General features: G+C 40.7%; 1 protein-coding gene across 3 annotated transcripts in view; it reads right to left on the bottom strand.

The window, feature by feature from the left end:
- cntn4 (contactin 4) overlaps positions 1 to 21,877 on the bottom strand; it is a 172,476-nt gene that overhangs the window by 97,458 nt on the left and 53,141 nt on the right. For all 3 annotated transcript variants that reach the window (XM_024426801.2, XM_024426798.2, XM_024426799.2), the window contains exon 5: positions 6,175 to 6,270. In XM_024426801.2, the coding sequence (XP_024282569.1) occupies positions 6,175 to 6,270 (96 nt within the window). The remainder of the gene's footprint in view (positions 1 to 6,174; positions 6,271 to 21,877) is intronic.

A 21,877-nucleotide genomic window follows, 5' to 3' on the forward strand; every position in this document is an offset into this window, starting at 1 on the left:
CGTGACGGGGGGGAGGCACGTGTGCGTACTGATGGTGGCTTGAGTGCGTAATGCTGGGGATCCTGGCGCCCTCGAGCACCAGGGGGAGGAAGAGCGGGAGCAGGCGTGACACAATGCCTTTATTTCTAGATGGAGGACTATGATGAAGGTAAGTGGAAAGGGTTGAATACTAACTTTTTCCAGGCAGTTTTCTGCACCTTTGTTTTAGCTTAGGCACTGGCACCAAACTATGAAATATGCACATCTGAAATTGCAATTGGCCATGGCGCCTGCCAAGCTTTTGTTAGGGACAATCCCAACAGGCTACAAACTACAAATTGCTACAGCCCTTGTTTATCACCGATCCCTCCACTTACTGTACTACCCTGCAGGGGTAGTAGGTGAATTTATGACATCTGTGAGAGAGGTTTGAGTGAGCGAGGCAAAGCAGGTGTTGCATTTAATCACTCCTGAAAGAGATGGGATCGATCCCATCTGATCCATCTGCCAAAACAAGACAGAATGTACCAACAGGCAAAGGAGGTGACAGCCTAAATGATAGCACAAATATGATTTGAAATACGTGGATACCCTATTTTTCCAGATGTGTGCCTAAAGTAACTAACAGTTAATGCGTATAACCATAGCATGAGAAAAAGCACCGTCATTCGAATGTGTTATCGTAACTCATTGCTACCACAGCGTCCTACTGAAGCTATAAGAGCTGTAGGACGAAGAGACTTAGAGACTTTGAGGAAACTGTTTGCTATAGGAGATAAGCTCTTCCTCACACAAAGCTGCCGCCCGTATGCTAAAGTGACATAACTCAGAACTGAAAACCATTTTTCCTGGCTGAAAGGGAATTGTTTAGATTTCTACCAGTTTCTCTCTCAGAAATATTCAAATACACAAATAACAAGAAAACATTTGGTACTCACGCTTTGCCATCTCGGCTGCACATTCAGTTCAGATATTTCAGAAATATTGAACGTGTACAAAATGTCCTCATGCAATATATATACAATACCAGTCAAAAGTTTGGACACACCTACTCATTCAAGGGTTTTTCTTTATTTGGGCTATTTTCTACATTGTAGAATAATAGTGAAGACATCAAAACTATAAAATAACACTTATGGAATCATGTAGTAACCAAAAAAGTGTTAAACAAATGAAAATATATTTTATAATTGAGGTTCTTCAAATTAAACACTCTTTGCCTTGACAGCTTTGCACACTCTTGGCATTCTCTCAACAAGCTTCATGAGGAAGTCAATTAACAGGTGTACCTTGTTAAACGTGAATTTGTGGAATTTCTTTCTTAATGCGTTTGAGTCAATCAGTTGTAGGGGGGTAGAAGATAGCCCTATTTGGTAAAAGACCAAGTCCATATTATGGCAAGAACAGCTCAAATAAGGAAAGAGAAACAACAGTCCATCATTACTTTAAGAAATGTTGGTCAGTCAATGTGGAAAAAGTCAAGAACGTTGAATGTTTCTTCAAGTGCAGTTGCAAAAACCATCAAGCACTATGATGAAACTGGCTCTCATGAGGACCGTCACAGGAAAGGAAGACCCAGAGTTACTTCTGCTGCAGAGGATAAGTTCATTAGAGTTACCAGCCTCAGAAATTGCAGCCCAAATAAATGCTTCATAGAGTTCAAGTAACAGACACATCTCAACATCAACTGCTAAGAGGAGACTGTGTGAATCAGGCCTTCATGGTCGAATTGCAATGGACATTAGACTGGTGGAAATTTGTCCTTTTTGGTTTGAAAAATGTGAGATTTTTGGTTCCTACCGCCTTGTGTGGGTGAACGGATGATCTCCGCATGTGTATTTCCCACCATAACGTATGGAGAAGGAGGTGTTGTGTTGTGGGGGTGCTTTGCTGGTTACACTGTATTTGATTTATATAGAATTCAAGGCACACTTAACCAGCATGGCTACCACAGCATTCTGCAGCGATACGCCATCCCTCTGGTTTGGGCATATAGGGACTATCATTGTTTTTCAACAGGACAATGATCCAACACACCTACAGGCTGTGCAAGGGCTATTTCACCAAAAAGGATGGATTGAGTGATGGATTGCTGCATATGATAACCTTGCCTCCACAATCCCTAGACCTCAACCAAATTAAGAAGGCTTGGGATGAGTCGGACCACAGAGTGAAGGAAAAGCAGCCAACAAGTGCTCAGCATATGTGAGAACTCCTTCAAGACTGTTGGAAAAGCATTCCAGGTTAAGCTGGTTGAGAGAATGCCAAGAGTGTGCAGCGCTGTCATCAAGGCAAAGGGTGGCTATTTGAAGAATCTCAAATATAAAATACATTTTTTGGTTACTACATGATTTTGGTTACCATATGTGTTATTTCACAGTTTTGATATGTTCACTATTATTCTACAATGTAGAAAATAGTAAGAATAAAGAAAAACCCTTGAAGGAGTAGGTTTTCTAAAACGTTTGACCGGTAGTGTATATAAAGAAGAACTACTGAACATAAGAGCAGCGTCAACTCACCATCAGTACGACCAAGAATATGACTTTCGCGAAGCGGATCCTGTGTTCTGCCTTTCACCCAGGACAACGGAATGGATCCTAGCCGGCGACCCAAAAACACGACTTCATAAAAGGGGGAAACGGAGCGGTCTTCTGGTCAGACTCCGGAGACGGGCACATCGTGCACCACTCCCTAGCATTCTTCTCGCCAATGTCCAGTCTCTTGACAACAAGGTTGATGAAATCCGAGCAAGGGTAGCATTCCAGAGGGACATCAGAGACTGTAACGTTCTTTGCTTCACGGAAACATGGCTCACTGGAGAGACGCTATCGGAGTCGGTGCAGCCAACTGGTTTCTCCACGCATCGCGCAGACAGAAACAAACATCTTTCTGGTAAGAAGAGGGGCGGGGGCGTATGCTTCATGGTTAACGTGACGTGCTGTGATCATAACAACATACAGGTACTCAAGTCCTTCTGTTCACATGCATTATCTACCAAGGGAATTCTCTTCGATTATAATCACAGCCGTATATATTCCCCCCCAAGCAGACACATCGATGGCTCTGAACATACTTTATTTGACTCTTTGCAAACTGGAATCCATTTATCAGGAGGCTGCATTCATTGTAGCTGGGGATTTTAACAAGGCTAATCTGAAAACAAGACTCCCTAAATTTTATCAGCATATCGATTGCGCAACCAGGGCTGGAAAAACCTTGGATCACTGCTATTCTAACTTCCGCGACGCATATAAGGCCCTGCCCCGCCCTCCTTTCGGAAAAGCTGACCACGACTCCATTTTGTTGATCCCTGCCTACAGACAGAAACTAAAACAAGAAGCTCCCGCGCTGAGGTCTGTTCAACACTGGTCCGACCAATCCGATTCCACACTCCAAGACTGCTTCCATCACGTGGACTGGGATATGTTTCGTATTGCGTCAGACAACAACATTGACGAATACGCTGATTCGGTGAGCGAGTTCATTAGAACGTGCGTTGAAGATGTCGTTCCCATAGCAACGATTAAAACATTCCCAAACCAGAAACCGTGGATTGATGGCAGCATTCGCGTGAACTGAAAGCGCAAACCACTGCTTTTAATCAGGGCAAGGTGACCGGAAACATGACCGAATACAAACAGTGTAACTATTCCCTCTGCAAGGCAATCAAACAAGCTAAGCGTCAGTATAGAGACAAAGTAGAATCTCAATTCAACGGCTCAGACACAAGAGGTATGTGGCAGGGTCTACAGTCAATCACGGATTACAAAAAGAAAACCAGCCCCGTCACGGACCAGGATGTCTTAGGATAACTTTTTTGCCCGCTTTGAGGACAATACAGTGCCACTGACACAGCCCGCAACTAAAACATGCAGACTCTCCTTCACTGCAGCCGATGTGAGGAAAACATTTAAACGTGTCCACCCTCGCAAGGCTGCAGGCCCAGACGGCATCCCCAGCCGTGCCCTCAGAGCATGCACAGACCAGCTGGCTGGTGTGTTTACAGACATATTCAATCAATGCCTATCCCAGTCTGTTGTTCCCACATGCTTCAAGAGGGCCACCATTGTTCCTGTTCCCAAGAAAGCTAAGGTAACTGAGCTAAACGACTACCGCCCCGTAGCACTCACTTCCGTCATCATGAAGTGCTTTGAGAGACTAGTCAAGGACTAGTCATCATCTACTGCATCTTTATGTAATACATGTATCACTAGCCACTTTAACTATGCCACTTTGTTTACATACTCATCTCATATGTATATACTGCACTCAATACCATCTACTGTATCTTGCCTATGCCGCTCTGTACCATCACTCATTCATATATCTTTATGTACATATTCTTTATCCCCTTACACTTGTGTCTACAAGGTAGTAGTTTTGGAATTGTTAGCTAGATTACTTGTTGGTTATTACTGCATTGTCGGAACTAGAAGCACAAGCATTTCGCTACACTCTCATTAACATCCGCTAACCATGTGTATGTGACAAATAAAATTTGATTTGATTTGATATACATACAGTATATATTCAATAATTGTATTCAATAGCAATACAATGATCATTCTTCATCAGCCGCAGCATATTACTGTGGGTTGAAACTGTGTATAAAGTTCAGATTTCACCATTCATCTCTCATGCAGAGATCTTCTGAATAAGGGACATGCAGACACCAGACACCCCTTTCAAGTATAGGGAATACAAGCTTATCCTCTTCACTTCTGAGACGTTTTCAGTTTCTAAGAAGTGGTGATAACTAAAGCAATTCCTTTTGCTCTTTTAACTTGTTAAGAATTTATGAACAGAAGTGTGAGCTAAAATAGAAAATACAATATAAGCAAGTATGTTTCACAATGGAAAATATACAGAAATTCAACTTGCTTTTGAAAAGTAATTAATGATTCTATTTCATCATGTAAGAATATTCAGCAAAACTGAAAATGATAGTTCTCAGTTCTGATGGGTTAAGACCAACCCGTAGTAATTTGAACATTCTGTGGATATGAAGCACTTTTAAAGCTAGAATCTGCAGTTGCATAATCAATTTTTGGACTTATAAATGAATGACATACCCATTGATTCTTGAGGAATATAACTTACAAATGCCTCGTGAGCTTAGTTTAACTGTCAGAACCCAAAATATTGTATAAGCTTGTTTTACTCCAATGATTGTAAACAACGTAAATGTAAACAAACACTGTATAGCCGAAAAACATGGTTAAAACTATAATTTTGATATAATGGATGGCCAGTCCTTGCATCAGCTCAGTCTATGATTTTGAAAGTGATTACATTTCTCTATGTCCATCTTTCAGTTTTTTACTAAAACAGAGACAGGGATGGGCTTTGTTATTGTTTCAACTGCAGATTCTAGCTTTAATTGAGCAACACTGTCAACACAATTAATAAGATGTTAAAACACATGCTGTTCTTTTAATGAATAAAAGTAATCAAACTGATATGGGAAAATAATATATTATATGCCATTTAGCAGTCGCTTTAATCCAAAGTGACTTATATGCATGCATACATTTTATGTAGGGATGTTCCCAGGAATCAAACCCACTATCCTGACATTTGGAAGGGCCATACTCTACCAACTGAGCTACAGAGGACGATGGAAGGTACAGAAAGTGCGAGGAGACTTGACAGGTGGTTATATAAATGAATCTCAACACAAAGTCCCTCCTATGAAAGAGAGGTAGGACTCCAAGGCTGGTAGGGAGAGGAAGCTAAACTCTCAACAGAGGAGAATGGCTTAACACCCCATGGTTAGCAGAGGATGATAATGTTTGCGCAATCTATTGGATACCGGGAATGATCCGTTGGAGATCACTTGGCCTTGGCTCCCCACAGATGCCGGTAAAGAGGGTGTTGGTCAGCTATAGGCTAGTGGCACACAAACACCTTTGTCTCCTGAGGGCAATTTGGCAAGCTAACACTTGCTGACGGTCTTAGGAAACATGAGCAAGAGGAAGATAGGCAGCTCCAGGAGCTGAAAGCAGCAGAGAGGAGATGTCTGTCTGGAAACTCCACTCTCCATTTCTGATGCCTCAGCCTCGGACATATCTTAAGCTGTTAGAAAAGTTTCAATGTGTTCAGGAGAGAGAGAGAGACGTGTTATAGCCTGACAAGCAGGTGACAATGTATGGCTCAGTTATCACTATAAAGAGTCTGTGGTTGGTTTCTTACCTCCAGAGTGAGATGGGGGACCACACAGCAGCACCACCCCCTGTCCCTCGCGAACTGACACCGAGCTTCTTCTGTGGGTCTTGAAGTTTTCCATGTCTGAAAAATAATAGGCATTATGTAATACTCCCTGCTGGATTGTGGCCCGACAAATCTTTGATAGTGTGCAAGACAAAACAAACAAAAGCAACATGTTTGTGCAGAGCAAGAAAACAGAACACGCACATTTGAGAAATCAAAAGAAAAGAGAGAATAACTTTGGGTCAAATTGAACAATCTCAGGTGTGCTGCAACTGTGCTGCACATCTAACATCTAACTCAAAAAAAGTAAACATTGGTCAGAAAGGAAAGTAGTGAGAAGTACACCTGCTCGTCGGACATCTCATTTGGTGGAGGAGGAACAATGGGCTGGGGCTGTTTTTCATGGTTCGGGCTAGGCCTCAGACTATTATTCTTCCTCCATCAAACTTTACAATTAGCACTATGTATTGGGGCAGGTAGCTTTCTCCTGGAATCCGCCAAACCCAATGTGTTTCATGAAGCTCCCAACGAACAGTTATCGTGATGACATTGCTGCTAGAGGCAGTGAGTGTTGTAACCGAGGACAGATGATTTTTACGCGCTACGAGCTTCAGCGGTCCCATTCTGTGAGTTTGTGTGGCCTACCACTTCGTGGCTGGGCAGTTGCTGCTCCTAGACGTTTCCACTTCACAATAACAGAACTTACAGTTGACCGTTCAGCTCTAGCAGGAGAGAAATTTGATGAACTGACTTGCTGGAAAGGTGGCATCCTATGACTGTGTCATGTTGAAAGTCATTGAGCTCTTCAGTATAGGCCATTCTACTGACAAAGTTTGTCTATTGAGATTGCATGGCTGTGTGCTCGATTTCATATACTCATCAGCAACAGTTGTGGCTGAAATATCTGAATCCACTCATTTTAAGGGGTGTCCAAAAACTTTTGGCAATGTAGTGTATATTTAGCTGGAGATGAATAGTCATGATGGAAATCCCTGTGAGCCTTGCCTTGTGCTGTACGTATACACATTTGGGGGTGGTAAACAGCCTTAAGCTCTGCCTCAGGCTAAATCCCCCTGTGACTGAGTGTTTACTGAGGGATCCCAAGCCTCAATATGAGAAAAATGTCACACACAGTTGCATCATTAGCTTCAGCCCGGATGTTTTGATGGTCCAATAAAAATAATACTAATAAAAATAGTAAAAAAATTCAAAAATCATGTTAAACACCATTATCGCAGACAGAGTGAGTCCATGCAACTTACACTGCCTGCTTTCCACATTTTGTTCCTCAACAGCCTTATTCTAAAATTGATAAAATAGTTATTTTTTCTTCATCAATCTACACACAATACCCCATCATTGCAAAGCAAAAACATATTTTTATTTATTTTTATTTAAGATAAAACACTGAAATGTCACATTTACATACAGTTGATTTCGGAAGATTACATACACCTTCGCCAAATACATTTAAACTTAATTTTTCACAATTCCTGACATCTAATTCAAGAAAACATTTCCTGTCTTAGGTCAGTTAGGATCACCACTTTATTTTAAGAATGTGAAATGTCAGAATAATAGTAAAGATAATTATTTATTTCAGATTTAATTTCTTTCATCACATTCCCAGTGGGTCAGAAGTTTACATACACTCAATTAGCATTTGGTAGCATTGCCTTTAAATTGTTTAACTTGGGTCACACGTTTCAGGTAGCCTTCCACAAGCTTCACACAATGAGTTGGGTGAATTTTGGCCCAATCCTCCTGACAGAGCTGGTGTAACCAGTAAGTCAGGTTTGTAGGCCTCCTTGCTCGTACACGCTTTTTCAGTTCTGCCCACTAATTTTCTATAGGATTGAGGTCAGGGCTTTGTGATGGCCACTCCAATACCTTGACTTTGTTGTCCTTAAGCCATTTTGCCACAACTTTGGAAGTATGCTTGGGGTCATTGTCCATTTGGAAGACCCTTTTGCGACCAAGCTTTGACTTCCTGACTGATGTCTTGAGATATTGCTTCAATATATCCACATAAGTTTCCTCCCTCATGATGCCATCTATTTTGTGAAGCGCACCAGTCCTTCCTGCAGCAAAGAACCCCCACAGCATGATGCTGCCATCCCCTGTGCTTCACGGTTGGGATGGTGTTCTTCGGCTTGCAAGCATCCCCCTTTTTCCTCCAAACATAATGATGGTCATTATGGCCAAACAGTTCTATTTTTGTTTCATCAGACCAGAGGACATTTCTCCAAAAAGTACAATCTTTGTCCCCATGTGCAGTTGCAAACCGTAGTCTGGCTTTTTTATGGCGGTTTTGGAGCAGTGGCTTCTTCCTTGCTGGGCGGCCTTTCAGATTATGTCGATATAGGACTCATTTTACTGTGGACTCCAGCATCTTCACAAGGTCTTTTGCTGTTGTTCTGGGATTGATTTGCACTTTTCACACCAAAGTACGTTCATCTCTAGGAGACAGAAAGCGTCTCCTTCCTGAGCAGTATGACGGCTGCGTAGTCCCATGGTGTTTATACTTGCGTACTATTTTTTGTACAGATGAACGTTAGGCGTTTGGAAATTGCTCCTAAGGATGAACCAGACTTGTGGAGATTTTTTTCTAAGGTCTTGGCTTATTTCTTTTGATTTTCCCATGATGTCAAGCAAAGAGGCACAGAGTTTGAAGGTAAGCCTTGAAATACATCCACAGCTACACCTCCAATTGACTCAAATTATGTCAATTAGCCTATCAGAAGCTTCTAAAGCCATGACATCATTTTCTGGAATTTTCAAGCTGTTTAAAGGCACAGTCAACTTAGTGTATGTACACTTCTGACCCACTGGAATTGTGATTCTGTGAATTATAAGTGAAATAATCTGTCTGTAAATAATTGTTGAAAAAATTACTTGTGTCATGCACAAAGTAGATGTCCTAACCGACTTGTCAAAACTATAGTTTGTTAACAAGAAATTTGTGGAGTGGTTGAAAAACAAGTTTTAATGACTCCAACCTAAGTGTATGTAAACTTCCGACTTTAACTGTAAGTATTCAGAAGCTTTACTCAGTAATTTGTTCAAGCACCTTTGGCAGTGTTTACAGCATCGAGTCTACTTAGGTATGACACTACATGCTTGGAGCACCTGTATTTGGGGAGTTTTTCCCATTCTTCTCTGCAGATGCCCTCAATCGTCACTTCACAGCTATTTTCAGGTCTCTCAGAAATGTTTGATCGGGTTCAAGTCCGGGCTATGGCTGGGCCACTCAAGGTCATTCAGAGACTTGTCCCGAAGCCACTCCTGCATTGTCTTGCCTGTGTGCTTAGTGTCATTGTCCTGTTGGAAGGTGAACATTCGCTCCAGTCTGAGGTCCTGAGTGCTCTGGAGCAGGTTCTCGTCAAGGATCTCTCTGTACTTTGCTCTGTTCATCTTTCCCTCGATCCTGACTAGTCTTCCAGCCCCTGATGCTGAAAAACATCTCCACAGCATTATGCTGCCACCAACATGCTTCACCGTAGGGATGGTACCAGGTTTCCTTCAGACGTGACGCTTGGCATTCAGGCCAAAGAGTTCAATCTTAGTTTCATCAGACCAGATAATCTTGTTTCTCATGGTCTGAGAGTCTTTTAGTGTCTTTTGGCAAACTCCAAGCGGGCTGTCATGTGCCTTTTTACTCAGGAGTGGCTTCCATCTGGCAACTCTACCATGAAGGGGTCATTGGTGGAGTGTTGCAGAGATGGTTGTCCTTCTGGAAGGTTCTCCCATCTCCACAGAGGAATTCTAGAGGTCTGTCAGAGTGACCATTGGGTTCTTGGTCACCTCCCTGACCAAGATCCTTCTCCCCCGATTGCACAATTTGACCGGAGGGCCAGCTCTAGGAAGAGTCTTGGTGGTTCCAAACTTCTTTCATTTAATAATGATGGAGGCCACTGTGTTCTTGGGGACCTTCAATGCTGCAGAAATGTTTTGGTAACCTTCCCCAGATCTGTGCCTCGACACAATCCTGTTTTGGAGCTCAACGGACAATTCCTTCAGCCTCATGGCTTGGTTTTTGCTCTGACATACACTGTCATCTGTGGGACCTTATATAGACAGGTGTGTGCCTTTCCAAATCATGTCCAATCAATTGAATTTACAACAGGTGGACTCCATTCAAGTTGTAGAAACATCTCAAGGATGATCAATAGAAACAGGATGCACATGAGCTCAAATTCGAGTCAAATAGCAAAGGGTCGGAATTTTTATATACATTAGCAAAAAATATATAAAAAACAGTTTTTGCTTTGTCAGTATGGTGTATTGTGTGTACATTGCCGAATAATTTATTTTATTTAATCCATTTTAGAATACGGCCGTAAAGTAACAAAATGTGAAAAAAGTCAAGGGGTCTGAATACTTTCCGAAGGCACTGTATATACAGTAACAGTCAAAAGTTTGGACACATCTACTCATTCCAGGGTTTTTCTTTATTTTACTATTTTCTACATTGTAGAATAATAGTGATGACATCAGAACGATGAAATAACACATATGGAATCATGTAGCAACCAAAAAAGTGTTAAACAAATCAAAATATATTTTATATTTGAGACACTTCAAAGTAGCCACCCTTAGCCTTGATGACAGCTTTGCACACTCTTGGCATTCTCTCAACTAGGTTCATTAGGTAGTCAACTGGAATGCATTTCAATTAACAGGTGTGCCTTGTTAAAAGCTAATTTACGGAAATTATTTCTTTCTTAATGCGTTTGAGCCAATCAGTTGTGTTGTGACATGGTAGGGGTTTCACACAGAAGATAGCCCTATTTGGTAAAAGACCAAGTCCATATTATGGCAAGAACAGCTAAAATAAGCAATGAGAAACAACAGTCCATCATTACTTTAAGACATGAAGGTCAGTCAATATGGAACATTTCAAGAACTTTGAAACTGTGCAGTTGCAAAAACCATAATGCGCTATGTTGAGTACCGCCACAGGAAAGGAAGACCCAGAGTTATCTCTGCTGCAGAGGATAAGTTCATTACAGTTACCAGCCTCAGAAATTGCAGCCCAAATAAATCCTTCACAGAGTTATGACTGACAAATATCAACATTAACAAGGAGACTGTGTGAATCAAGCCTTAATGGTCGAATTGCTGCAAGGACCACAATAAGTAGAGACTTGCTTGGACCAAGAAAATGAGCAATGGACATTAGACCGGTGGAAATCTGTACTTTGGTCTTTGTGAGACACAAAGTAGGTGAACGGATGATCTCCACATGTGTGGTTCCCACCGTGAAGCATGGAGGAGTAGGTGTGATGGTGTGGTGGTGCTTTGCTGGTGACACTGTCTGTGACTAATTGAGAATTTAAGGCTCACTTAACCAGCATGGCTACCACAGCATTCTGCAGAGATACGCCATCCCATCTGGTTTGCACTACTAAAATGTGTTTTTTTTAACAGGACATACTTCCAGGTTGTGTAAGAACTATTTGACCAAGAAGGAGAGTGATGGAGTGCTGCTTGAGATGACCTGCCCTCCACAATCACCCGACCTCAACCTAATTGAGATGGTTTGGGATAAGTTGGACCTCAGAGGTAAGGAAAATCAGACAACAAGTGCTCAGCATATGTGGGAACTCCTTCAAGACTGTTGGAAAAGCATTCTAGGTGAAGCTGTTTGAGAGAATGCCAGGAGTGTGCAAAGCTGTCATCAAGGCAAAGGGTGGCTACTTTGAAGTGTCTAAACTCTCAAATATATTTTGATTTGTTTAACACTTTTTTGATTATATATATATTGTATTTGGTCAAGATTTCACAACGCAGTGGACCGCTCACGTCTCTTGCCCTCTCCCCCAGACCTACAGCACCGTTTAGATGTCAATGCCATCACTCAGCAAAACGCCTGTCACTCAGTCAGAGTCTGCAGAGCAAATATGGATATTCTGAACTTCTTCCAAAAGAGAGGCAGAAAAAGCGAGCAGGTTGAGCATGAGCAGGCAGCAGTGATTGAGAGGGCAGAACTGCCAGAAAGTCAAAGTGCAATCACAGCAGCGGCAGGTTTAGCCACAGGTTTGTGCAGGGAAGGTGGTAGCTAATGCTAATAAGCTAGTGTTAGCGCTCAGCCTCCTTTAGTTATTGGGTGTCAGACAGAGTTAACAAAATGCTTGTTCTGAGACTGAAGAGATGAGAGAACACTTTTCTGACTGAAGTAGTGCCCCCCTGTGGACTGAAGCTGAACTTTACTACAACTAGATATTTAACCCTGTTTAAAATGGACAATGTTGAGGTGGTAGAATTGAAAAAATGAAATTAATCATAGAGGTCTTATTCCATTCTACAGGTAAACATGCTTGTCTCATGTCTGTTATTTCCATATACAGTAGTCTAAGCAACTATTTGTAAAAAAAAACTGCCAATTATTAAATTGGTTAAATTATTTGTATATACTTTTCTTTAGTCAGGGGAGCCCAATTGAGACCACATCTCATTTGCAATGGTGCCGTGATGACAAAAATTCCATCAACACAACAACAAAAAGTTAAAAACTACAAGACAGCTATAAATATAGAACTTCAGGTTATTACAACAAGTTATAACAATGATTTGAAACAATTGGACACTTCAGTGAACCAATTTAACAACAGAGTTTTAAACTGCCCTATTGACACCAGGAAATCCAGGTGTAATTTGTTTTGTAAGGCATTCCATAACTGTGGTGCGTTAAGACTGAAAGCGGATTTACCAAATATTGTGGAGACAAGCGGGACCTCGAGAGTTACCCAACCCTGCAAACAGGTTTGGTTTCTCATATATGTATATTTCAACAGGGAAGTGAGGTATATTGGAGCAGAGCTGTGTCAACAAGATGGGAGTAATGAAGTGATCTACAGGATCTACTTCATTGAGCTTTTATTTGTTTTACTCTTTTTAATCACTTAACTACCTACTTTTTCTATTGTTGTTGCATTGTCGAGAGGCGAACCTGCAAGTTAGTATTTCATTGCACTGTGTACTCTTTTTAGATCATGTGTATATGACAAATAAACAAACTTGGACTTGAACTTAGAAGGGAAGCGGGTCATTCCATGAGCATGAGAAAACCGCTATACACAAAGTGTAATGATCGTCGTTGGAATGAGGTGAGGACCAAAGCGCAGCGTGATATGTGTTCATGATGATATTTATTTAAACTCAGAACACTAAACAAAATAACAAAGAGAAAGAAACGAAACCGAAACAGTTCTGTAAGGTGACAAAACACACTAGACAGAAAATAAACACCCACGAAACACAAGTGGGAAAAGGCTACCTAAGTATGATTCTCACTCAGAGACAACTAACGACACCTGCCTCTGATTGAGAACCACACCAGGCCAAACGCAAAAACACAACATCGGAAACGGAAACATAGACAACCCACCCAACTCACGCCCTGACCATACTAAAACAAAGACATAACGAAGGAACTAAGGTCCGAACGTTACACAAAGCTACGACGGTGTCTTGGAAGAGAGACACGTGATCATATACAAATGTACGCCAGGTTTGAAATGATTATGTTACATAGTCAAATATTATATCTGTTTGGGCTTCTTGCAGTCAATTTCTTGCGGACCACCAGTTGGGGAACCCTGCGGTAAACATTGTTTAATCAATTGAACACTCCACACAAACAACCATTTGATTAGCACTCCTCCTATTACGTCTTGGATATTAATAGGGTACCAAACAGCATATATAACACGGTGCAACCATACAAGAATCACTACCACAAGATTATTCCAGTTATCCACACTAGATTACAATCATTGTTGCACGGCTGAGCCTTCCGAGAAAAAAATATCACAGCTGAGGCCGACGGAAAAACAACTTTCATCATGTAATTTCACTCCTGGAATTATGAAGTCATAGTCTCGGGAACATCAAGAAGGCGATATTAGACCCAAAATGTTAAGGATGAAATCAACAAGGCCCAAATAAATAGGGCCTCCAAGACAAAGGAGGACTCCAGTATGCAGAAGGTATTTTGCTTAGCCTAAGTCACACATGAAGGATTTTATTGGCTCCAGTGGTTATCAGGTTTCGATTGTGTTTTATTCATCACTCTCACTACCGCAAACATTACAAAGCAATTCAAAAATGGCTTAGAAACTAAAATTACATTTTTATTGAAACTAATTTATGTTTGACAATTGATGGGAAACAATAACAGGCCGCAACAGACTCCTGCAACTTCCCTCGCCATTGTTGCCCGGCGGATCTGGGTAAAGGGAATTCGGAAAGCAAAGAGCAGTCTTCATGGATGAGAGTGCAGAGCGTCTCGGGTGGGACCTGGATAAATATGGGAACTGCAATCGGGAACTTCTCAATTCCTTTCAAGAGGCTGTGAGCAGTGATTCGATTTGGAATAATGCCATACCTACCACAGACATGAAAGGGGCAGTTACGCAAAACTGTGTTTGGGTGGGGGGGAGGGGGGTGAGCTGCACAGACTGATGCTGTAGATATCGCACAAAGACAAAACAGCAGCAGTCGAGCTTGTGGACAAATTCCCCTGATTTTCCTCTTCTCCCTTTGATATTTCCCGAACACTACTGAATGTTCCATTTTGTTTATTTGTATTGACACTGTTTAAAGTGGGGACAGTATGAATTTAACCAGTGGTAATTTACTACAAGTGAAACCTGTCTCCACAAAAATGGGCCAAGTTAGAAAGAATTTGACCGTCGGGGACACAGACAGCGATAAGAAGGACATTCATACTGTATCTTTCTACCACAGGGAACGACGAGACATTTATTTGATAACGGGTGATATCGCAGATTTAAGAGCACCTATTGTTCAAATTGGATTAATTAACCTTAATTAACCTTGCTCTGTAATATGCTCCATATTGTCATGTGACCTCGAGCAGCGATGCAGGAATGAAAGCTCTCTTTCCAGGGCGACTCAATGGAAAAGTCTTGAGCGTCTCTCTCTGCAACCAACCCAACCTGCTTTGAAACTATATTGCTGATTAGTTCTGCTCCGGGAGCAGATTTAAATGTAAAATTACTGGGCTCACTGATTTATGAAGAGGACTATAAGGTCAGCTAATATATGTCATACTGACTATGGGACAAGTCTATTAGGAGGCAGGCTGTAATTATTTCTTAAAACATAAATCTCCTCTGAACCCATACAAGAACACACTTTTGCTAATAGCTATTTGAGACTCTTAAGCTCTATTAAGAAAATATATTCCTTGCAACTTTTCACAGATTAATATGAGATTTGGCAATTTGGAGTCAATTATATGCATCTACCTCTGCAATTGAACTGATGAAAAAAAAAGGAATGAATGAATCTCATATTTTCTTTCTCAATGCAAAAAGATAAATGCATTTTGTTGATACCATACCATTAAACTGATAGACCATTAAACTGCACACTGGTAGAAAATCAGTACAACGTTCATCCCATTTTGGAATAATTTTGGTTGAATACATTCTATTCTGATCATATTCTACAACCTCCAAAACTGTTTCATATGCTATGGCAGTTCAAAGTGTTTCTACATTTCAACTATAGACAGTATTACTGGTAAAAGAGAATGTGATCTCTGGACTGACTGGGCTTAATTGTCTGCAAGTGAACTCTCCATTTGGGAAGTCTAGACTGCTTGACTTTTCTCTATCAAAACACAAATTTAATGAATGACTTGCCGATGTCCCGTGCATGTGGGCCCATGGAGGTAATTCTGTGTCTATATTGGTCCAATCTTGCTACCGGGGGATTGGTAACAAAAGGTTTGGAGTGGCACTGCCGCCCTCTTTCATCTCAACACAGGATGGGGTGCTAGATAAAAGCCACAGAGAGCCTAGGAAATAGAGAGTCTAAGGGAACAAAGTGGACAAAAGCATTGGACATCTAAGGTGCTGAATTAATTTAACAAAGTATCTTTTTGGGCATTATTTGGGATCGAGATAAAAGCCATCGCAGTAAAAAGAAGCAGTACTGGGACCACTTCACTGCAAGTGCAGGAGGCCATTTTTTGATCATCCTGATAAAGCACACACACACACACACACACACACACACACACACACACACACACACACACACACACACACACACACACACACACACACACACACACACACACACACACACACACACACACACACACACACACACACACACACACTGTGCCCCCTCCTGTCCTGAAAGCCAAAACAGAGCAAACAAACCATTGTTGCAAAAAGGGCCTGAAGAGACAAGCAGAAATCCTTAATACAGTATGATACAGGCCATGTCTTTAAGAGGAGCCTCTGCAGAGTCGGAGCGGCCAGTGCTGGGGAGGGACTTGACCAAATGCATGCTCCTCTAGGCACACAGCTGTGCTCGTGCTCTTTTTGTTCAAAAGAAAGCATGCCGTCAGCCTTCAAGGGACATTTCAAATAATTCACATCAGTCGCAACAAAAATAACAGGCCTTGTACATGTTGGCATTGAACTACTCTTCGCCATGATTTCTTTTGAGAAATACTAAAGGAAATATACAAATAAATACAAATCAAGTGAGAAAAAAATGGCTTTGTAGTATCAAGACTAGTTACGTCTTTCGGTTCGATCTAAACATACACACGAGAGTGGCAAAAACAGAAGACACTAGCAATACAATAACATAGGTCTATGTCCATAATGGAACGAGCTAACTACAATAAATCACAGTTTGAATGTGACTCCTTATCCAATTAGCATCCATTATTTTAAGGGTGGGATGACATTACATACAATGATCCAGATGAACCTGATGATCACATCCCAGCTATATGAGCATTCTAAATGCCAGGACGACTTATCATACTTCAACAAGGCTGTCCAAGCGGAACAAAGGGATTCATTACGCAACCAACTCCTGGAGGTACAATTTGCTACCGTGATGGGGGCAGAGCTAAAGGGACTGAGGGTCGATTTCAATGATGTTCTACTCTAGTACCTATCGCACGCCATAAACCACATATTTAAATATGTTTGTCATCATGACTTGATCTTTGGAAGTAGATGTGTTGCTATCAGATATGACATTGTGTTGATGATGATCTGTTTATGTTTGACATGGACCATAGTACTATATCTGTTGTTGCTAGTCTTCTCTACCCCTTCAGTTCGGGAAAGCAATTTTGATATTTTAAGACACGTTGGCCACAGTATCTCTATTTGAGGTATAGAGTGAGGTATTCTTTCTCCTCACAGCAGGCTGTGTAGGGGCTATAGCTGGGTCTCCTTGATGGTCGAGATCCTGGGGAGGCTTTTGATGGTTTCCGCATCCTTCCCTTTCCGCTGAACTCAGAAACAGACCCCGGAGGATTTGCAGGGGATTGAAAGTTAGACTCATCTTTGCACGCTTAACTTACTGCACCTGGGTTAACTGGATTTGACATTGCATCATAGAGTAGGTTCAAATGTGCAGTAATGACTGATGTTTCTTTTCATTTTGTTCTTATCAAAAGAAGAAGCATTCAAAGCCACGAGGTGGAGAAATGTACATGATATCTGATGCAACTGCATACAGTACTGTACTGATTCAGTACCTGCATTCTATTAAGGAAAAAGTTGAAATAGCTGGTAGATATTTACCCTTCATTAACTCAGCTTACTGTGCTCTCTCTATACACATTATCACAACAGCTGGAGAGTAATGTTTAGGAATTATTCACGCTTAAATGAGGGATTCATGTACTGTATATCCTCCAGGGCTTGTGGTCTGCTCTTGTGACTTACTGGGATTTTCACACCATGTTCAGTAAATCTAGGATTCTCAAATCTCTGGATGAACAGGGTTCGTAAAAATCTAGAGCCCAGAGGAAAAAAAGGGAAATAAAAACGGCAAATCTGCAATTGCACATGTTCTGTGAGAGAAATACATACACGCTCTATGAATGTAAACTAAAAACAACTAAGGATCGTTTTCTGGCAAAATATACACTACCGGTCAAAAGTTTTAGAACACCAACTCATTCAAGGTTTTTCTTTATTTGACTTTTTTCTACATTGTAGAATAATAGTGAAGACATCGAACTATGAAATAACTCATACGGAATCATTTAGTAACCAAAAAAGTGTTAAACAAATGAAAATATATTTTGTATTTGAGATTCTTCAAATAGCCACCCTTTGCCTTGATGACAGCTTTGCACACTCTTGGCATTCTCTCAACCAGCTTCACCTGGAATGCTTTTCCAACAGTCTTGAAGGAGTTCCCACATATTATGCTGAGCACTTGTTGGCTGCTTTTCCTTACCTCTGTGGCCCGACTCATCCCAAACCGTCTCAATTTGGTTGAGGTCGGGGGATTGTGGAGGCAAGGTCATCATATGCAGCAATCCATCACTCAATCCATAATTCTTGGTGAAATAGCCCTTGCACAGCCTCGAGGTGTGTTTTGTGTCATTGTCCTGTCGAAAACAAATGATAGTCCCACTAAGCTGAAACCAGATGGGATGGCGTATCGCTGCAGAATGCTGTGGTAGCCATGCTGGTTAAGTGTGCCTTTAATTTTTTTTTTAAAGTGTCACCAGCAAAGCACCCCCACACCATAGCACATCCTCCTCCATGATTCACCCACACCTCATCTCACAAAGACATGGCGGTTGGAACCAAAAATCTACAATTTGGACTCCAGACTTAAGAACAGATTTTCACAGGTCTAATGTCAATTGCTTGTGTTTCTTGGCCGAAGCAAGTCTCTTCTTATTATTGGTGTCCTTTAGTAGTGGTTTCTTTGCAGAAATTCAACCATGAAAGCTTGATTCACACAGTCTCCTCTGAACAGTTGATGTTGAGATGTGTCTGTTACTTGAACTCTGTGAAGCATTTATTTGGGCTGCAATTTCTGAGGCTGGTAACTCTAATGAACTTATCCTCTGCAGCAGAGGTAACTCAGGGTCGTCCATTCCTGTGGCGGTCCTCATGAGAGCTAGTTTCATCATAGTGCTTGATGGTTTTTGTTACTGCACTTGAAGAAATGTTCAAAGTTCTTAAAATGTCCTATATTGACTGACCTTCATGTCTTAAAGTAATGATGGACTGTTGTTTCTCTTTGCTTATTTGAGCTGTTCTTGCCATAATATGGACTTTTACCAAATAGGGCCATCTTCTGTATACCCCCCTACCTTGTCACAACACAACTGATTGGCTGAAACGCATTAACTTTTAAGAAGGCACAAATGCATTCCATTTGACTACCTCATAAAGCTGGTTGAGAGAATGCCAATAGTGTGCAAAGCTGTCATCAAGGCAAAGGGTGGCTATTTCAAGAATTTCAAATATAACATGTCTTTTGAGTTATTTAACACTTTTTTGGTTACTACATGATTCCATATGTGTTATTTATAGTTTTGATGTCTTCACCATTATTCTACGATGTAGAAAATAGTAAAAATAAAAACCCTTGAATGTGTAGGTGTTTTAAAACCTTTTACCGGTAGTGTATATAAAAGTGTCTGTACTAAACATACTTTTAATCCGGACCCACATTTCCATTTCCATTGCCAACAAATACATTTCTACAACAAATTATTGGTCAGTTTTCAGTCTAACACTATAGTCAAACGTGAATACACTGTTTCACAATGTATTACATTCAAAGCATGGCCTTTGATATAGTTTCCACGTAACAACTGAACTCTGTGACTCAGACACATTGGATATACAAGCTATTCATCAGTATGAATTATGGTGTACATCTTTTACATAATCACTGATAATGAATCAATAGAAATACTTATCAAGGCCAGACAGTATTGAGTGAGAGACTGGCCCTCTATTCATCAGTTAGCCATGCCTCAGCCAGCAGACAGGACCTACTCCTCACCGGCAGCACCATCATCCATCAAAAGTTCCGAGAGGGAAGGGTAACGCCAAATTATTTGGAGCACTGCCACTCTCATGGGGGTAACCTTGACGGTCCAGTAGAATATCTAGAGGAACATAACTTTTTCCAACTGAAGAATATGTACCTATTGAAACTTTACACTGTGCACTCTTAGAAAAAATGGTTCCAAAAGGGTTCTTCGGCTGTCCCCATAGGATAACCTGTTTTGGTTTCAGGCAGAGCCCTTTTTGGTTCTATGTAGAACCTTTTGGGGTTTCATGTAGAACCCTCGGTAGAAAGGGTTCTACATGGAACCCAAATGGGTTCTACATGGAACCCAAATGGGTTCTACCTGGAACCAAAAAGGGTTCTTCAAAAGGTTTTCCTATGGGGACAGCCGAAGAACCATTTAAGGTTCTAGATAGCACCTTTTTCTCTAAGAGTGTAGGAAGCAGAGTGCTGATTGTTGTCCATTCTGAAATTCAGACCATACCATCGGGTATTACAAGTAGGTCAAAAAATATATCCAAACATGACTGACAAATCACTGACAAGTAAGCAGATGCAGTTGGTTTAAGATAGATATTCCTAGATATTTCTGATAAGAAAGTCCAACAAAGTGCCATTATTATGCACTTTGAGATTATTCTTGTATAATGAAAAGCACTTTACAAATGTAATAAACTACTATGAATTATTATCTTTTATTTTAGACAGCTCTTCCCCTGTGCTCAATGTCACTTCAAGTTCATAGACATGGAAATGAGCAGATGGAAAACTAGCCATTGGTTTAAAGTAAGCAAGGCAGGAAGCAACAGTTCCAACATCAGAGGATTTGCATTCACAGAGCAAACAAATTGAACATTACATCAATCAGGGTGAGTATATCCTAAGGGTGTGAAGAAGTTGTGAGGAATGCATGATACATCCCATGAATATTAAGAGATAAGATTCATTCTGAATATTAACACCAGAATGAAATAAACATGATAGTTGTTGTACAAAATGGAAAAGGATTGATACAGTGTTGAAAGGGGCTGGATGAGATAAACATGACAGTTGTTGTACAAAATGGAAAAGGATTGATACCGTGTTGAAAGGGGCTGGATGAAATAAACATGACAGTTGTTGTACAAAATGGAAAAGGATTGATACTGTGTTGAAAGGGGCTGGATGAGATAAACATGACAGTTGTTGTACAAAATGGAAAAGGATTGATAGAGTGTTGAAAGGGGCTGGATGAGATAAAGATGAGTTACAGTGGTTGAAAGATTGTCAAAAACCTACGAAAATAAATCTTCTTATTTAATCATCCTTTGCATTCTTAAACTATTTTTATGTTCAGTCAGTCAATTCATCGCAACAATTACATATTTAAAAAAGATTACAGTACACAAGAAACATGATTAAAACACTATGCATGAGGTTCACGTTCAATGTTGATTTGAATTTATTTTTTAACTTTCTTTACCCAAGAACTCAATTACTGAATTAGGAAGCAGAGCTTGTCCTTCAGACAACATCAGTGAGTCCGTAATGACAATGATCCATTTCCTATAGATCTTACTGACAAGGCTTTCAATATCTGTGCAATTAAAGCAATCCAATTCAGGAGGAAAGGCAGAGAAACACATATCTCCTTGAAGTATTTTGATGTTCATTGTTCTTGGTCTCTTTTTTATTATCTCAACTTTGCAAGGTCAAGCTCCAGTGGAATAATCACAGAGCATATTTTAAAACACTAAATAGCCAACTTTCATTACGCTTCTCTGTTAGAAGATGGTATTGATTGAAGCCATATTTCCATAGAATTCATTTTAAGAGCAATAACATATTCCATTCATTTAATCTGCACAAG

The sequence above is a fragment of the Oncorhynchus tshawytscha genome, linkage group LG07, assembly GCF_018296145.1.
Source record: "Oncorhynchus tshawytscha isolate Ot180627B linkage group LG07, Otsh_v2.0, whole genome shotgun sequence".
NCBI classification, from domain to species: domain Eukaryota; kingdom Metazoa; phylum Chordata; class Actinopteri; order Salmoniformes; family Salmonidae; genus Oncorhynchus; species Oncorhynchus tshawytscha.